Source organism: Apteryx rowi, unplaced genomic scaffold (assembly GCF_003343035.1).
Source record: "Apteryx rowi isolate R43461 unplaced genomic scaffold, aptRow1 scaffold_141, whole genome shotgun sequence".
NCBI lineage: Eukaryota > Metazoa > Chordata > Aves > Apterygiformes > Apterygidae > Apteryx > Apteryx rowi.
This window is the reverse complement of record NW_020447653.1, coordinates 1,268,900-1,281,662: the sequence shown is the minus strand read 5'-3', so window position 1 is coordinate 1,281,662 and position 12,763 is coordinate 1,268,900. Positions and strand designations below refer to the sequence as shown.

Sequence of the window (12,763 nt, the reverse complement as noted above, 5' to 3'; positions counted from 1 at the left end):
CGCGCCTCGCCGCCCCCCCCGACCACCCCGTGCCGGTGCGCGCCGCCGTCGCGAACGCGGGTGCTCGTCGCGGAGCCGCGACCAGCCGTCACGGGCGTGTGGCGAACGCCCCCACGAGCCCCGCTCGGGCGGCCGCCGCACCGCCGAGTTGGGGAACGTCGCCCACAAACTCCTCGGTCGTGGCGCGCAGCAGCGTTTCGTTTTAAAGCTAAAACTCTCCAGCTTACCGTTGGACACAAGAACTTGTGAACCGTCCCGTCGCGGGGATTTGCTCACCTCTGCGTTTCTTTCTCGCTGGCAGGGCCCCAACCTGATCATTAACCAGCCGGACGAGCTCCTGGACGGCATGTCGGAGTGGTGCAAAGAGCATCACGGGAAGGTAACCATTCTCCAGCTGCCACGCTACAATTACTGTTTCTTTGTAACGCTAAGAACGACATATAATTCAGAATTATTAGTTGCAGTACAGTCACCTAAAAAGGGACAACTCCTGTGCTGAACAGTTTGCAATGAAACAGAGGAGATGATAAAGAATGGGAGAAAGTAAGTATCATCCTTATTTTGTAGCCAAGGAGCTGATGTATAACCTTTTACCCAAGGTCTCACCAGTTGTCCCTGGCTTACCTGGGAATTGGTCTCATGTATCCTTAATCTTAATCCTGTATCTGAACTGCAAGATTGTCCTGAAGCCTTCTATCCTTAGCTAGCTGGGCGGTTTAATCTTAGCTTTTAAGAAGCCTGAATAGCGCTTGAAGCTRCTTTCTAACTTGAGAACCGAAAGCATCAGCAAAGACCAACAGTCAGGGAACGGACCCCAGAGATGTCCGGATCAACAGATCCTGGGAAAGCCGCAGGCAGGAGTGARACAAGTGTCCTCACAAGTGCTCGTTCTGTGGGTGCTTGCAGGGCTCTGGAGAGGAGTCTGAAAAACCAGACCAGAGTCTTTGCTGGCTCAGTGTTACCTCTTGCTGTGTCAGACTCGTAGATGAGTCGGTCTGGGAAGAGGATCCACCACTCTGATACATGCAGCTAATTCCCACAGTGAAAAATGCATGCTGAGCATTATGTCTCTCWGAGTGGGATTCACCAGTCCCAAGTTAGCTGAAGGATCCAATTTGAAATGCTCACGAGAAGGCAAGTCTTGCAGCTGTGTCATCCTCAGGGATTTAGATGCCAAACTCCAGAGCTGCAGGGAGTAGTCACCCGCTCGTGAGTCACAGAGCTCCACTACCCAGATGCCTCTGCCATTCTTAGTGTTTTTAAAAGGGTGGAGCTCACTCCTTCCTTGTAAAACAAAACATTTCTCCCAGTCACACACTGTATCCTAGTGGGTAGAGCAGTCATGTGATAAGAAGAAGCTGGGTTCAGTTCTCTGGTCTGCTTGCTGAGCTATCTGCCACAGCCTGCCTCCTGTGGGAGCCCAGCTTGTAGGCCAGGCTGGATGGACTTCTCTGACAGCTCCTCTTGTTGAAGCCTGTTCTGTATTGCATAAAATAATTCCAAGATTAATTTTCACAGAGAAGGGGAAGACTGAGTTTGAAATCCCAAGTAAGAATAGTTACAAGATTGGGTTTGAATAGTCCAGAGCTGACAAAATGAAAATTTATCAGGAGCAATTTAGGTAATCTGTAGGATTAAACAGACCAATTTACTGCAAGCATACTGGATTGTTATTTTTTTTCCCTATCCCCCTTAGCACTGTAAGCCTAGCTTATTTTTTCACCAAAAGCTTAAATTTTGCAGAAATAGATTTATTTATTTTTTTTTACCCCCTTTAGTCAGCAAGGAAAGGTTTCTCCTTGCCAGTAGCAAGAAAGTGAATGGATTTTCCAATCCCCGATTATGAATTGAAATTCAAGGTAGTTTTCAATTGAGTGCTGAAGTTTTAAGATATCTATAAACACCCCCCACCCCCTTGGGCATCTTACTCTCCCTGGGAAAGATTAGCAGGAGTTTGGAAAACAAAAATTAATTTACTATGATGGGTGCTTTTCCTCTTCCCAGTTGAGGACTCAGATTCAACTTTAGTTCACAAGTGAACTGAAGATGGTAGCATAAGTTATCACTGTTCCTCAGGAGCTACTTATTTTTAATGACTAAGAAAAGAGAAGCAATTAAGATACAGATGAAAATGCAGCCACATAATGAATTTTTTAACCACCACTTGGATCTGTCAAGTAGATTTTTGCGGCACAGTCATGGAAATATATAGTATAGCCAGACAGAAATAAATCGTTGGGAACACTTAAAGCAGATTTGACAAGATGACATTTAACTATTTAGAATAGAAGGAAGGAACTTTCCTGATTCATCGGAATCCTGATAAATGCTTAAACCAGGAATTTCTATAACTTGCACTTCTGAATATTTATACAGACTGCTCTGGGTGCTGGGGAGTTGAATGTCTCTTGTTAAACAGATAGTAGTGTAATACTCATGTGGACTGTGTACATACAGGTATATAAATGAAGGCTTGCATAAGGTCCCACTAACCGAGACTGACACCCCAGGAAGTATAGCAAGTGGGGGGGGGGAAAACAAAATCACAGCAATGTCAGTGTTGTCAGGAGTGTTCTGTTGTCACCTTTACTTGTGTAGATTTTTACTTCATGAGCGGTGCCCTTGAAGTCAGTGAGGTCTGCTTGTGAAGTTATCCAGAGTGAATAAAGGGAAGGAGATTTCCCAGAATACTAACAGAGAGTTACCTTGTCCTCTTAATGCTTCTGGTCATGTTGGGGAAATCAAACAACATTTTAATGGTTGATCTTTTGCTGTTGAGCATTTCTGGAAATATCTTTTATGGTAGTATATATTTGATTTATGATGGATGGCTCTTTCTTGCAGTCTGGCCTTACTAAGGCCGTGAAGGAGAGTAAAATTTCATTGCAGCAGGCAGAGTATGAGTTTCTGTCCTTTGTACGACAACAAACACCCCCTGGTCTCTGTCCTCTTGCAGGTAAAATATGTACTTTCTTAATACTAATAAGATCATCCCTCCTGCAGTTCCCAGTTGGATGCTGAAAGGCCTGTTGATACACATGGCAGGAATGCTTTAGTTTTCTACACAGAGATCTAGCACGCAACTCCAAATCTGTTTAGTAAAGAAAGGTTCAGTAATGTTATCACCTATTCTGCAAATCCTGCACATCATTTGTGCAGGAAACATTCTTTTTAGTATTAATGTTTCATTGTACAGTTATAATTGGGATGGGTGAGTTAACTGCTGACAGCGACCTGTGACTGTAAAACCTGAACAGTAAATTGAACAGTGTCTTTTCCTCACTGACTGTGTGTATCAAATGAAACACCAAATACAAATCTTCCAAATGTCCTGTTACTCAGAACTAAATGCAGGCCATTCACATACAGTCTTAGGAGTATTGCTAAGTGAAATTAATACTGATGCTTATTTTCACTTGGTAGAAAACCAGATGTTTGTGTAATATTTTGATAATTAACTGTTTGACAGAAATTTTAAGAGTAGTAACTGAAGAATTAGTATATAGGGATTAGGTCTTTAAAGCATGTGTGCTCCTAAAATGAAAATCTGACAAGCCTTCACAATCACACTTACTAGAAAACAAGATACATGAGCTGCTTGCGAATAGCTTTTTTTTTAATGCCCTATGATCTTTCCTCAGCTTGCTTAGCCTGTTTCTAGTTCAGATGTCATTCATAGTAGCTTTGTACTGTCTTTGAAGAAATGTCTTGTTTTGTGTCTTTGTAGGTAACTCTGTTCATGCAGATAAGAAATTTCTTGACAAATACATGCCTCAGTTCATGAGGCACCTTCATTACCGGATCATTGATGTGAGCACTGTCAAAGAACTTTGCAGGTAAATATTCCTCAAATTAAATAGTTGCATAAAAGATAATCTAGTAAGCCTGTTAAGTGTCACTAATACACTCTTCTAGAACAAGGGTAAAGGCTACTGGGAGACTGCTGTGTGCGGCCCTCTCGCTCTTTCATCTGTTCTGTTCAGGCTGAAGCGTGGAGTAAGCCATAAAGTGCTCGGCAAGTTGCACGCACTGGCGTTTGCAACACTTCAGTTCTCAGGGTTGTGGCTTCTCTGTATGCCACTGACACTGAAATTCTTTCACCAGCTGTAACAAACTGACAGCAGTCACTGGACGTGTTTTTGAATCTTGATTTACCGTTTTAACAACAGCATTTTCTTCCAGACGCTGGTATCCAGAAGAATATGAATTTGCACCAAAGAAGGCAGCCTCTCACAGGTGAGACTTCTCCTTTCGCCTATAGAATAGGGCTTGCCATACAGGAACCATGCTCTTCACAAGCAGACTATGGAGCTGTATGGCTTCCTTCGAATCCCAGACATGCTTATTCTAATGCAGAAGAGGTTTTGTGGTTCTGCTCCCTGTCATAAAGTTTATATTCTCCAGTCTGAAACCTGGTTAGTGTAAGGAAAGATTATAAAAAATAAAATCAGAAATTCTCTTATTTGTTACAATTCACTGTTTACTGCTCAAGCTGAGATACTTGTGTGGCAATGTAGTTACATCACTACTGAGACATCCCATGGAAAAGGTAGCTTAACACTTTTTTCGATCCATGTATTGGGCAGGCTTGTTCACAGAGACACTAAAATTGGAGGACTGCAAATGGGGAGATAATGTTCTATTCCTGGCCATTCCCCAAGTCTGTAATATATTAGAGAACCAGTTTGCCTTTCAATGAAGGAGTTTAATTTTGAATGACACTCCTGTCAGTGTGTGAGGCATCCTTAAGAGTTGAGTTGCTTTGAGATTTTGGCATACAAGATGCTATGTAGGATTAACACTTCTAGAAAGGTACCTTTTCTAAGACTGTAAGTTGTTCTGAACAGAGGAGGCAGCGAGATCCATAGGCTGTAAGTGCATCCATTTTGCTCTTTCATCCACTCAGACTAAATGTAGAAAAAAATGCAACACACCTTCACACTACTTTTTGTAGGTGTTATTCTTTTGGGTACTTACAGTTATGACTTTTCCTAAATGACACTGAAAAGGAGTAACTGATTCTTCATCTTTTCTCCTTGCCCTAACAATGGCCTTGCTAGACAGGAGAAGAGGCTCTGGTACAAAGAGAGAAGGAATGACTGTTGCAAAGGTCTTGATTGAAATCAGGGATCGTTGTGTTGCACAGTTAAAATGTGCAGTAGAAGTATGGCTTCTCTTTGGCCTTAAAATCTAAGCAGGCAAAGTACAGTAAGGAGAGGAGTAAAGTAAGGACAAAATGAGTCAGTCACCTGTGGTTGTACAGAAACCAGATGACTGGCCAGAGCAGTAGCTAAGCCAGGTCTCCTGAGTCCTTGTCTCTTGATTGCTTTCTCAGATTGACAGTGAACTGCTTTTAATCGTTGAAGCTGTAGAACCTGCTGCCTTTCCAGAACTTACATGTCACACAGTGACACAAACTAATAAGCTGTATGTTACTCCTTGGCATGTCAGCACTACAGTACTTTCATTGCTTTCCACATACCCAAGACTAGCGAAGGTGGGTTTTTTTTCCCCTGACAGATTTGTCACCCATGCATATCAGAGTTATTTCTTATAGCCTGGATTATTTTTTAGAAGCATTCCTATCCAGATGTAGCTGAAGGTGTGTGCATGCATTTTGAAACCCTCCTTAATTCTCTTTCAGAGCACTTGATGACATCAGGGAAAGCATCAAAGAACTTCAGTTCTACAGAGACAGCATCTTCAAGAGGAAAACGGATGAAAAGAAAAGAAAACTAATAGAAAAYGGAGAAAGTGATAAAACTGCCAGCTGATTTCTCTTCTTACAATGCCATCCAATAGCATATACTATATGTATCTCCTGGTTCTTTTGTTTGCTGTTCTTTTGGGAAGCTGCACCCTTCAGTTACCTTGTTTCTTAACAGTTGTTAAAATGCAGATGGAAGTCTGAGTTACTGCTGCTTTTCTGTTTGAGCAAGGAATCTGCCCATTTAAGTCTCAGCAGCTCCTTTGTTTGTATGTACTAGGTAAAATCTGCTGTTTGATACTCTTCTTCATCTGGTTTTAGATGCAATCTTTAGCTACACAATAAAACCAGTTCTGTTGACAGATAATATTTTCCTGTATTCTTTCTTTAGTGTTAGCCACAAGGTTGTGCATGTGATGCTGCTAGGTGAAGCAGCCTCCCATAGGTTTGCAAAATAAAACGCTATGGGAAGTTGGTTTCATTATACAGTAATCTTATGTATGCATTTTACATTTCTAGGCATTTAACAAGAAAGTCCTTTTTGTGCAGCATCCCCATTTAGCACCAGACCGAGGTTGCACATCAATGAGCGTAGCCTACTGAGTAGTAGACAATGGAGTGTCAAAGGCACGGCCATATTTTATCTCTCTCCAGCTTACATGCAGCAATTCCAGTAACAAAGCTGTCTTTAGTTCCAAGGTGAGCGTTAGTTTGCTTTATAAAACTACCACATAGGCAGCATCCGTGCGCAAAGGAACTGCATGAGAAACTTGATTTGTGATCAAGCAGATGACATTTCAGTTTACAGAAAGACCTAAGTGCTTCGGGTCAGGACAGCACACACCAATAGAATAGTTGGATCAGCCTTCAATAGTCACTTTGAAAATGTCTAGCCTCTAACATTTCCAGTTTTCACTACATACTCATGAGACTAGGCAATGTAAGAAGCTTCCATGGTCTGAACTGACCTTTGGGTCAGGTTTAAGCAGAAAACATCACTACTTTTTAGCTGTGCAATGCAACCACAAGTCCAGGAAAACTTGTGTACAAAAGGGAATGTGTGTCAGGAGAGGGTCCTGAACTTTTCTCTGCAAGTAGGTCTATTCAGCAAGAGTTCTCAGAATATTAGATTTAAAGCAAAAGCATTCTTAACATACTCTGATTAGTAGCAGAAATTATGACACACTTTTCCATACTTAACAGCTAAATGCAAATCCTACTAGTTTTTCATAGCTCCAAGATAGGGGAGGTAAATGTTTGTAGCAGGGACCACCATGATATCCCAGAAATCAATGACACCAGTGTTAAGACTTTGAAAAAAAAAAAGTATTATTATTGGACAAAGCAAACCCACAAAAGTAATTGAATCATTCTACGCCTGCATGTCCCTGATGTTTTCTGCATTGATAATTACTTCAGTGTCACAGCTTCTAAGGTAAAGGTACTGCAGAGCTTTGCAAACATTACACTCTCTGCTAATGAAAATATGTCAGTGGGGAAGAGTCTGATGTGCAGGCCCAGAACTGCAGTGATGACTGAGTCTGTCCCCTGGTAGCTTGTCAGTTCGTGAGAGACAGACTCATTTTCTTTAATAGCATAGTTATAGGCTGCGATTACGGTCTGTCTTTTCCCCTGCATTAAATTAAATATTTCTATCCAGTTCCACAGCAAGCAAAAACCTAGAGGTCTTCAATACCAAAGAGATCAAAGCATTTAAGTGTTAATGGAAAAAAGAAACAATGAACAAATATTTCAATTTTTACAATTACTGTGGCTTTGCCTTGTATGAATGTAGCAATTAAAGTCTGTAACTGGTGTTTCTGTGCTGGCTGATTGTCTCCTAAGCATTGGTGCAAGTCTCCTCTCTCAGTTTGCAGCTTCTTCTACTTCCAAATTTTGCTTTGAGTTTTCACATCTGTATTACGATGCATTGTAGTATACCACACAGAAACGCTCAAAATCATGCACTATTGTACAACYAAATCTTCAAGTCAGTCAAAGAAACGCATTAGCAACCACTGTGTCACAAGCTAGAGCCGACTTTACCATTCATCCTCGGTTCATCAAGAGCAGACCTTTTTTTTTTTTTTAAAAAACAATTCTCGTCTGATTTTGGGTTCTTGCTGAAGTCCTCGAGAGAAGGGTTGATGTGCCTCCTTGTCTTCTGCTGAGAACTCAGACAGCTCTCCTCTTGTACATAAATACTCATTTCATAGTGAGTTAATCACCCAAGTCAATTATTAATGGCAAAGAAATATTCAATAGCTAAATACAGAGGCAACTAATGATTGGAAAGCAAAAGCCTAAGGAATAAAATGCAAGTAATAGAGGAAGCCTTGCAACACTGCCTTTCCTTTTATTTCTAAGGAAACAGTTCCTGGTAGTATTTAAGTTGGGTGGAAGAAGATGCTATTGGCTCTTTGTGAATTACTGCATTCAGCTTCACCCCACGGACTCTCCCAAAAGGCAAGTTCACTATCTGCTCAAGTACACATTAATTTCATCCATCATTTCTGAAATCAGACATCTTGCCTAAAACAGTTGCCAGCTTAGCACAGCTAAATTGCTGAAGAAAGGGCATCTAAATCCAACCTTTTTTATTATTATAATGTTTTGCTACCTGAGAAGCAACATGTTTCTTCAGTTTAAAACCATGTCTTTTATACATGGCAGAAAAGCAGTCATTAATAAAGCTGCTTTAATGACTACAATTGTATGTTTCCCTTTCTGCACAAATGCTAGAAACAAGAAATAAAAGCAAGAAATCATTTGTATTAAATTAGCCACTAGAGGGAGACGCCTATATTCTGATTGCAAAAAAACTCATGGGCAGAAGTAGGCGATGCAGATATCTGCAATAAAAGGTTACAGCATTTCAGCAATATATTTTCCTCAGACTTCGATCAAAGTAACCAGCAGCATGCATGCAAGCTTCATTAGAGGGGAAGTCAGAACATGGATGTGGAAGTCAGGACATTTTTTTCCYCCAAGCTAATTGCTAAGTGATCTGGACAAATCCCTCTGAACCAAAATTTGGCTAAGTTGGGTTCCTAGAATAAGCCCTCAGAAAAAAGGAATGGCTTGAGTGGAGCTGAGCACAGAGATCAGAATTAGTGCCTCTGACTGGCAAAATCACTTTGATTTGGTGCCTGGCTAGTGACCAGGACCAAAGACTGGGACTTTGAAGTTGCTCTGGTGTTCGCTTGGTTGCCACGTCTGTGAATCGAGCCTTACGCCCATCTCCGACGGCGAGGGAGCCCGCGGCACTGCGCCAGCTTCCTGGCACAGCAGGAGTTCTGCGCGGGGCTGYGGCGTTGTCGTACCGGTGCCTGCGCACCTCGCTGGCCTCCAAACCGCCCTCGCGCTATCCGAACCGCAGCTCACGCAGCCCCTTGGAAGGCCGACTGCGTGCAGCTCCCGTGTTCCCATGCGCTCAGGCTCATTTCTAGTCTCCTCCTCATTTTTTCCTCCTTTTCCAACTCTGTTTATGGTGTCTGATATGTCCATTACGGCCTTGGCAGCGTGAACGAACGGGCTAAAAGCTTGCTAAGCGCTGTGTACAAGCTTTACTTCAAGTGCACGAGGAGTTGCGCTGATTTAATGGGGCTATTTATGCGCTCATTGAACCTTTTTGTGTGTTTGGTTTTTCGGGTGGAGCTCTGGGCAGCAGGTTCACTGCTCTAATCGACTAGGAGGAGCACCCTCAGCACAACGTATTAAAGTATTAGTGCGAGTACTGCTCAGTCTGATGGAGACAGCAGAACAGATTTGCTTTCCAAGTAGATGCACGTTCCAACTTTTACTTGACCAAATTAAGAAAAAGCCATCTGCTCTATATTAATTCAGTAAAAAGGGAAAGAGCAGGCTATGAAACAGATAGAGCCAGCCCATCGCTTCTGTGAGCTTAAGACAATTCAGATTCGCATTTTGAAGGTTTGCGAGTTATTCCGATAGGCTCAGGACGTGCTAGGCAGGTTGCGATCTACCCCTGCGTGGTCTCCGTGCAAAGCAGGGTGCTTAGCTCCGCCATCAGAAAGGTAAGAAAGGGATCACACAGAAATACAGATTTGCATTAACTATCAGTACTAGTAGCAACCAATTTAAGAGAGAGCTACCTCATCCACAATCCCTGCTCTCTCTGGTCTGCATCCAGAAGCTCCCTGAGCCGGCACAGGAGCAGCCTGCCGTGCAATGCACCATGGCAGCGAGCCCCTACGCACCTCATCGGCATGCAAGGGAGGCGCTGCATCGCGGGTCACCCTGCGCCAAGGGGGCTTCAGGCTCCTCACGGGCTGCAAAACAGGAGCTGAGGGGTGAAGCCTGGCAGGACACCTTGCCTGCCCCCGTTACAGGGGGAGCAGGCTCTACTGTGAGGGATAAAAGAGCTTCCAGCATGAGTGCGATGGGGAAATGTGATGTAGCCCGTTTAACTCAGGGGGAGCCAGGTAATATGGAAAATGCAAAAAATAATCTGCCACTCTCTCGCTGCATTTCAAAGACTGTGTGTTTTGCACTAACTGGCATCTCAGTCCCACACCAAGCCGGTGCTGCCCGGGTCAGAAGGGAGACGGAGCAGGAACAGCAGCTCCTTCCTCAGTCCGTCCGTACCGGGGTCGCTCACTTTACTGACACAAACAAGCCGTGAGTCCTGTTACCAGCATCAGCACAGCTTTCACATCATCGAAGCTAAACCCTAACTGAGGAATCGTTATCATCGGCAACGAGCCCCCTTGGCTGCCCTTACCTGGCTCTCCTGAGCGGTCAGCAGCAGGCACCGTCTAGCTCCTCGGCAGGGTCCCAGCAATCCTCCCCCAGCTCAGGGGACCTGGGCAGCACCCAGGAGCGGCCGTGGCTGCCGCTGCTCCTAGGAGCCGTGYGCGGGGAGCTGCTCTCTTACATAGCCCTGGCTAACGGGGCTCCAGCCTCCCTCGTCGGGGCCCAGCTGGGAGAAGGTCCCAGCTGCTTCTGCTCAGGGGCAGCCCCGGCTCGTCGGCTGCAGCTGCACCTTGCCACAGCTCCCCGCACAGCTGGCGGCCTCCCGGGCTGCCCGGTCCCTGCAAGGGTCCCCCAAAGCCCCCCGCGACCTCCAAGGAGGTTCCCCCGCCATGCATCCTGCTGGTGGCTCTCGGTGGTGCCCGCTCCACCGCGATCCTCCGGCCCCTTCTGCTCTGCATCGCCCACCGCCGAGCGCGGCGGCCGTGCAACTCAACGTGGCGTGCGGGGCGCGCTCCAGCTCCTCCCYGGGGCTGCGAACGGGCGCTCGCCGCCTCGGCTCCAGTGGGAGAGGGCAGCGAGCGGCTTATTCCTCCATGGAAATAAATGCCAGGGCAGATCAGAGGCGAGGCTGCGCTCTCCCAGTTTACGGAATTAGAGGAGCACAGCAGCCATGCTCTGCCATTTTCTGAAGTTAAACACTGGACGATTTGCCTGAGTTTCCTTTTCCCCATTTTTTTCCTCCAGCAACTTATGGACTCAACTCATAAAAAAAGAAAAAAAAGCTATTTCTGCTTTTACTCCTGCAGGGACTCTAATCCTGGTCCCGGTGCCAACACACCGCACCGAATGATGAGGCTCAGCAAAGCAAAGGTCTCTGCTGGCACTGAAAGCCGCCGCATCTTCGAGGTGCCGCTGCTGCAGCAACAGAGCTTCAACCGAGAAAAACTTAACCTGAAGCTACAATAAAGTATCTTCAATACACAGCATTAAAATCCTCTGGAAAAGACAATCGATAGCACTCGCTTTTGCCCAGAGAGGCATTTCATAGCAGGGCAGATGAGGGCTGAGCTCGCTCCGGGCCGGGGCGCTGGCGAGGGCGCTGGGTGCCCATCCCCGGGGCGAGCAAGCATGACGAAACGCACCCACCACCCCTGCCAAGGGCTGCTGCAGGGGACGCTTAGCAAAAATGCTGCTGATTCGTTTTCCCTGCTTAAGTACGGCACTTTGGCACCCCCTAACTGGACCAAACACCTTGTGTTTGACTGGATTTGCACTTAAAGGCTTTCCAGCGCTCATCACCCTGACAAACCGGGTGTACGGGCTTCCTCGGTCCCGCGGACGGAGCTGTTTCTGCAGCGACTGCGGTGTGGGGCCTAGCTGCGGCCCGGGGGGCTGCAAGCCTGCACGCGCGGGGCAGAGTCTCCTTCAGCTCCTTCCCTCCCCCTTGCGGGAAGGCCATGGGGAACAYCTGCCCGCAGAAGAGCTTAGTGCAGCACCAACCGGTGACCCCGACCACGGGTTTGTCCCCGCACTGTCAGCACCGTGCATGGGCTCCGCGAGGCACCAGCCGCTGCCCTTCTCCGAGGCCAGGCGAGAGAGCGGCGAGCCCACGTGAGCTGCAAAGTGTTAAAGGTTTTCAGACAGCAAGAATCATCCGAGTTTTAATTTACATGTCCAAACACTGCTGAAGGTCAGTGCTACGGCTTGCTTCGGAGGCACATTCAGGGGCTCAACACAGCACAGCCTTTCCCGGTCCTGCTGCGCTAGGTCCTCGTGCAAGCTCGTGTTGGGCGTTAAAGCAAAGCCCCGCTCAGCCGGGCACCTTGGGCAGCTTGCCTGCCGAGCGAGCTGTGCTTCCCCCCCTGCTCTCGCTGTCCACAGTGCAGCAAGCAAAGGATAAACCGCAGCTCTGCCCGCTTTAAATAGAATAAACTTAAAAGGGCAGGCCCCGCTGTTAAAGCCTTTGGTTCTGCAAGAAATGTAGCCCCAAGTGTGAATGAATACATGAATAAGCAGTAGCTTTAAAGCAAGAGCTTCCATCTGCTCTTGTAAAGCCTATGGCGAGATTAGCCCGAGCTCCCCGTCCTGACTGCAGGCCCGGCAGCACTGACGCAGCAGCTCTGCACCGGCGAGTGCAGCATCGTGGCGGCAGCCTGGTGCCGGCGTGGCCGGAAAACGCTGGCGCAGCGCTGCGGAGCCAGTCGTGCTCTGCACCTTCGCCACTCTCCATCGGCCCGGGCTGAGTCCCACCCAGCTCAATGACAAGACGCGCACGGACGCCAGCGGCAACAAGACTCGCTCCAGAGCACTCTGACGTTTTTATGGTCACCTGGTAAATCT

At 46.2% G+C, this 12,763-nt stretch overlaps 1 protein-coding gene across 1 annotated transcript; it reads left to right on the top strand.

Moving 5' to 3' along the window:
• The first annotated feature begins 275 nt into the window (after positions 1-275).
• REXO2 (RNA exonuclease 2) lies at positions 276-6,074 on the top strand. Its single transcript, XM_026057978.1, has 5 exons — positions 276-379; positions 2,845-2,956; positions 3,728-3,836; positions 4,183-4,236; positions 5,645-6,074. The coding sequence occupies exons 1-5, from the start codon at positions 347-349 to the stop codon at positions 5,772-5,774; spliced, it is 438 nt and encodes a 145-aa protein (XP_025913763.1). The 5' UTR covers positions 276-346; the 3' UTR covers positions 5,775-6,074.
• Positions 6,075-12,763: the final 6,689 nt, after the last annotated feature.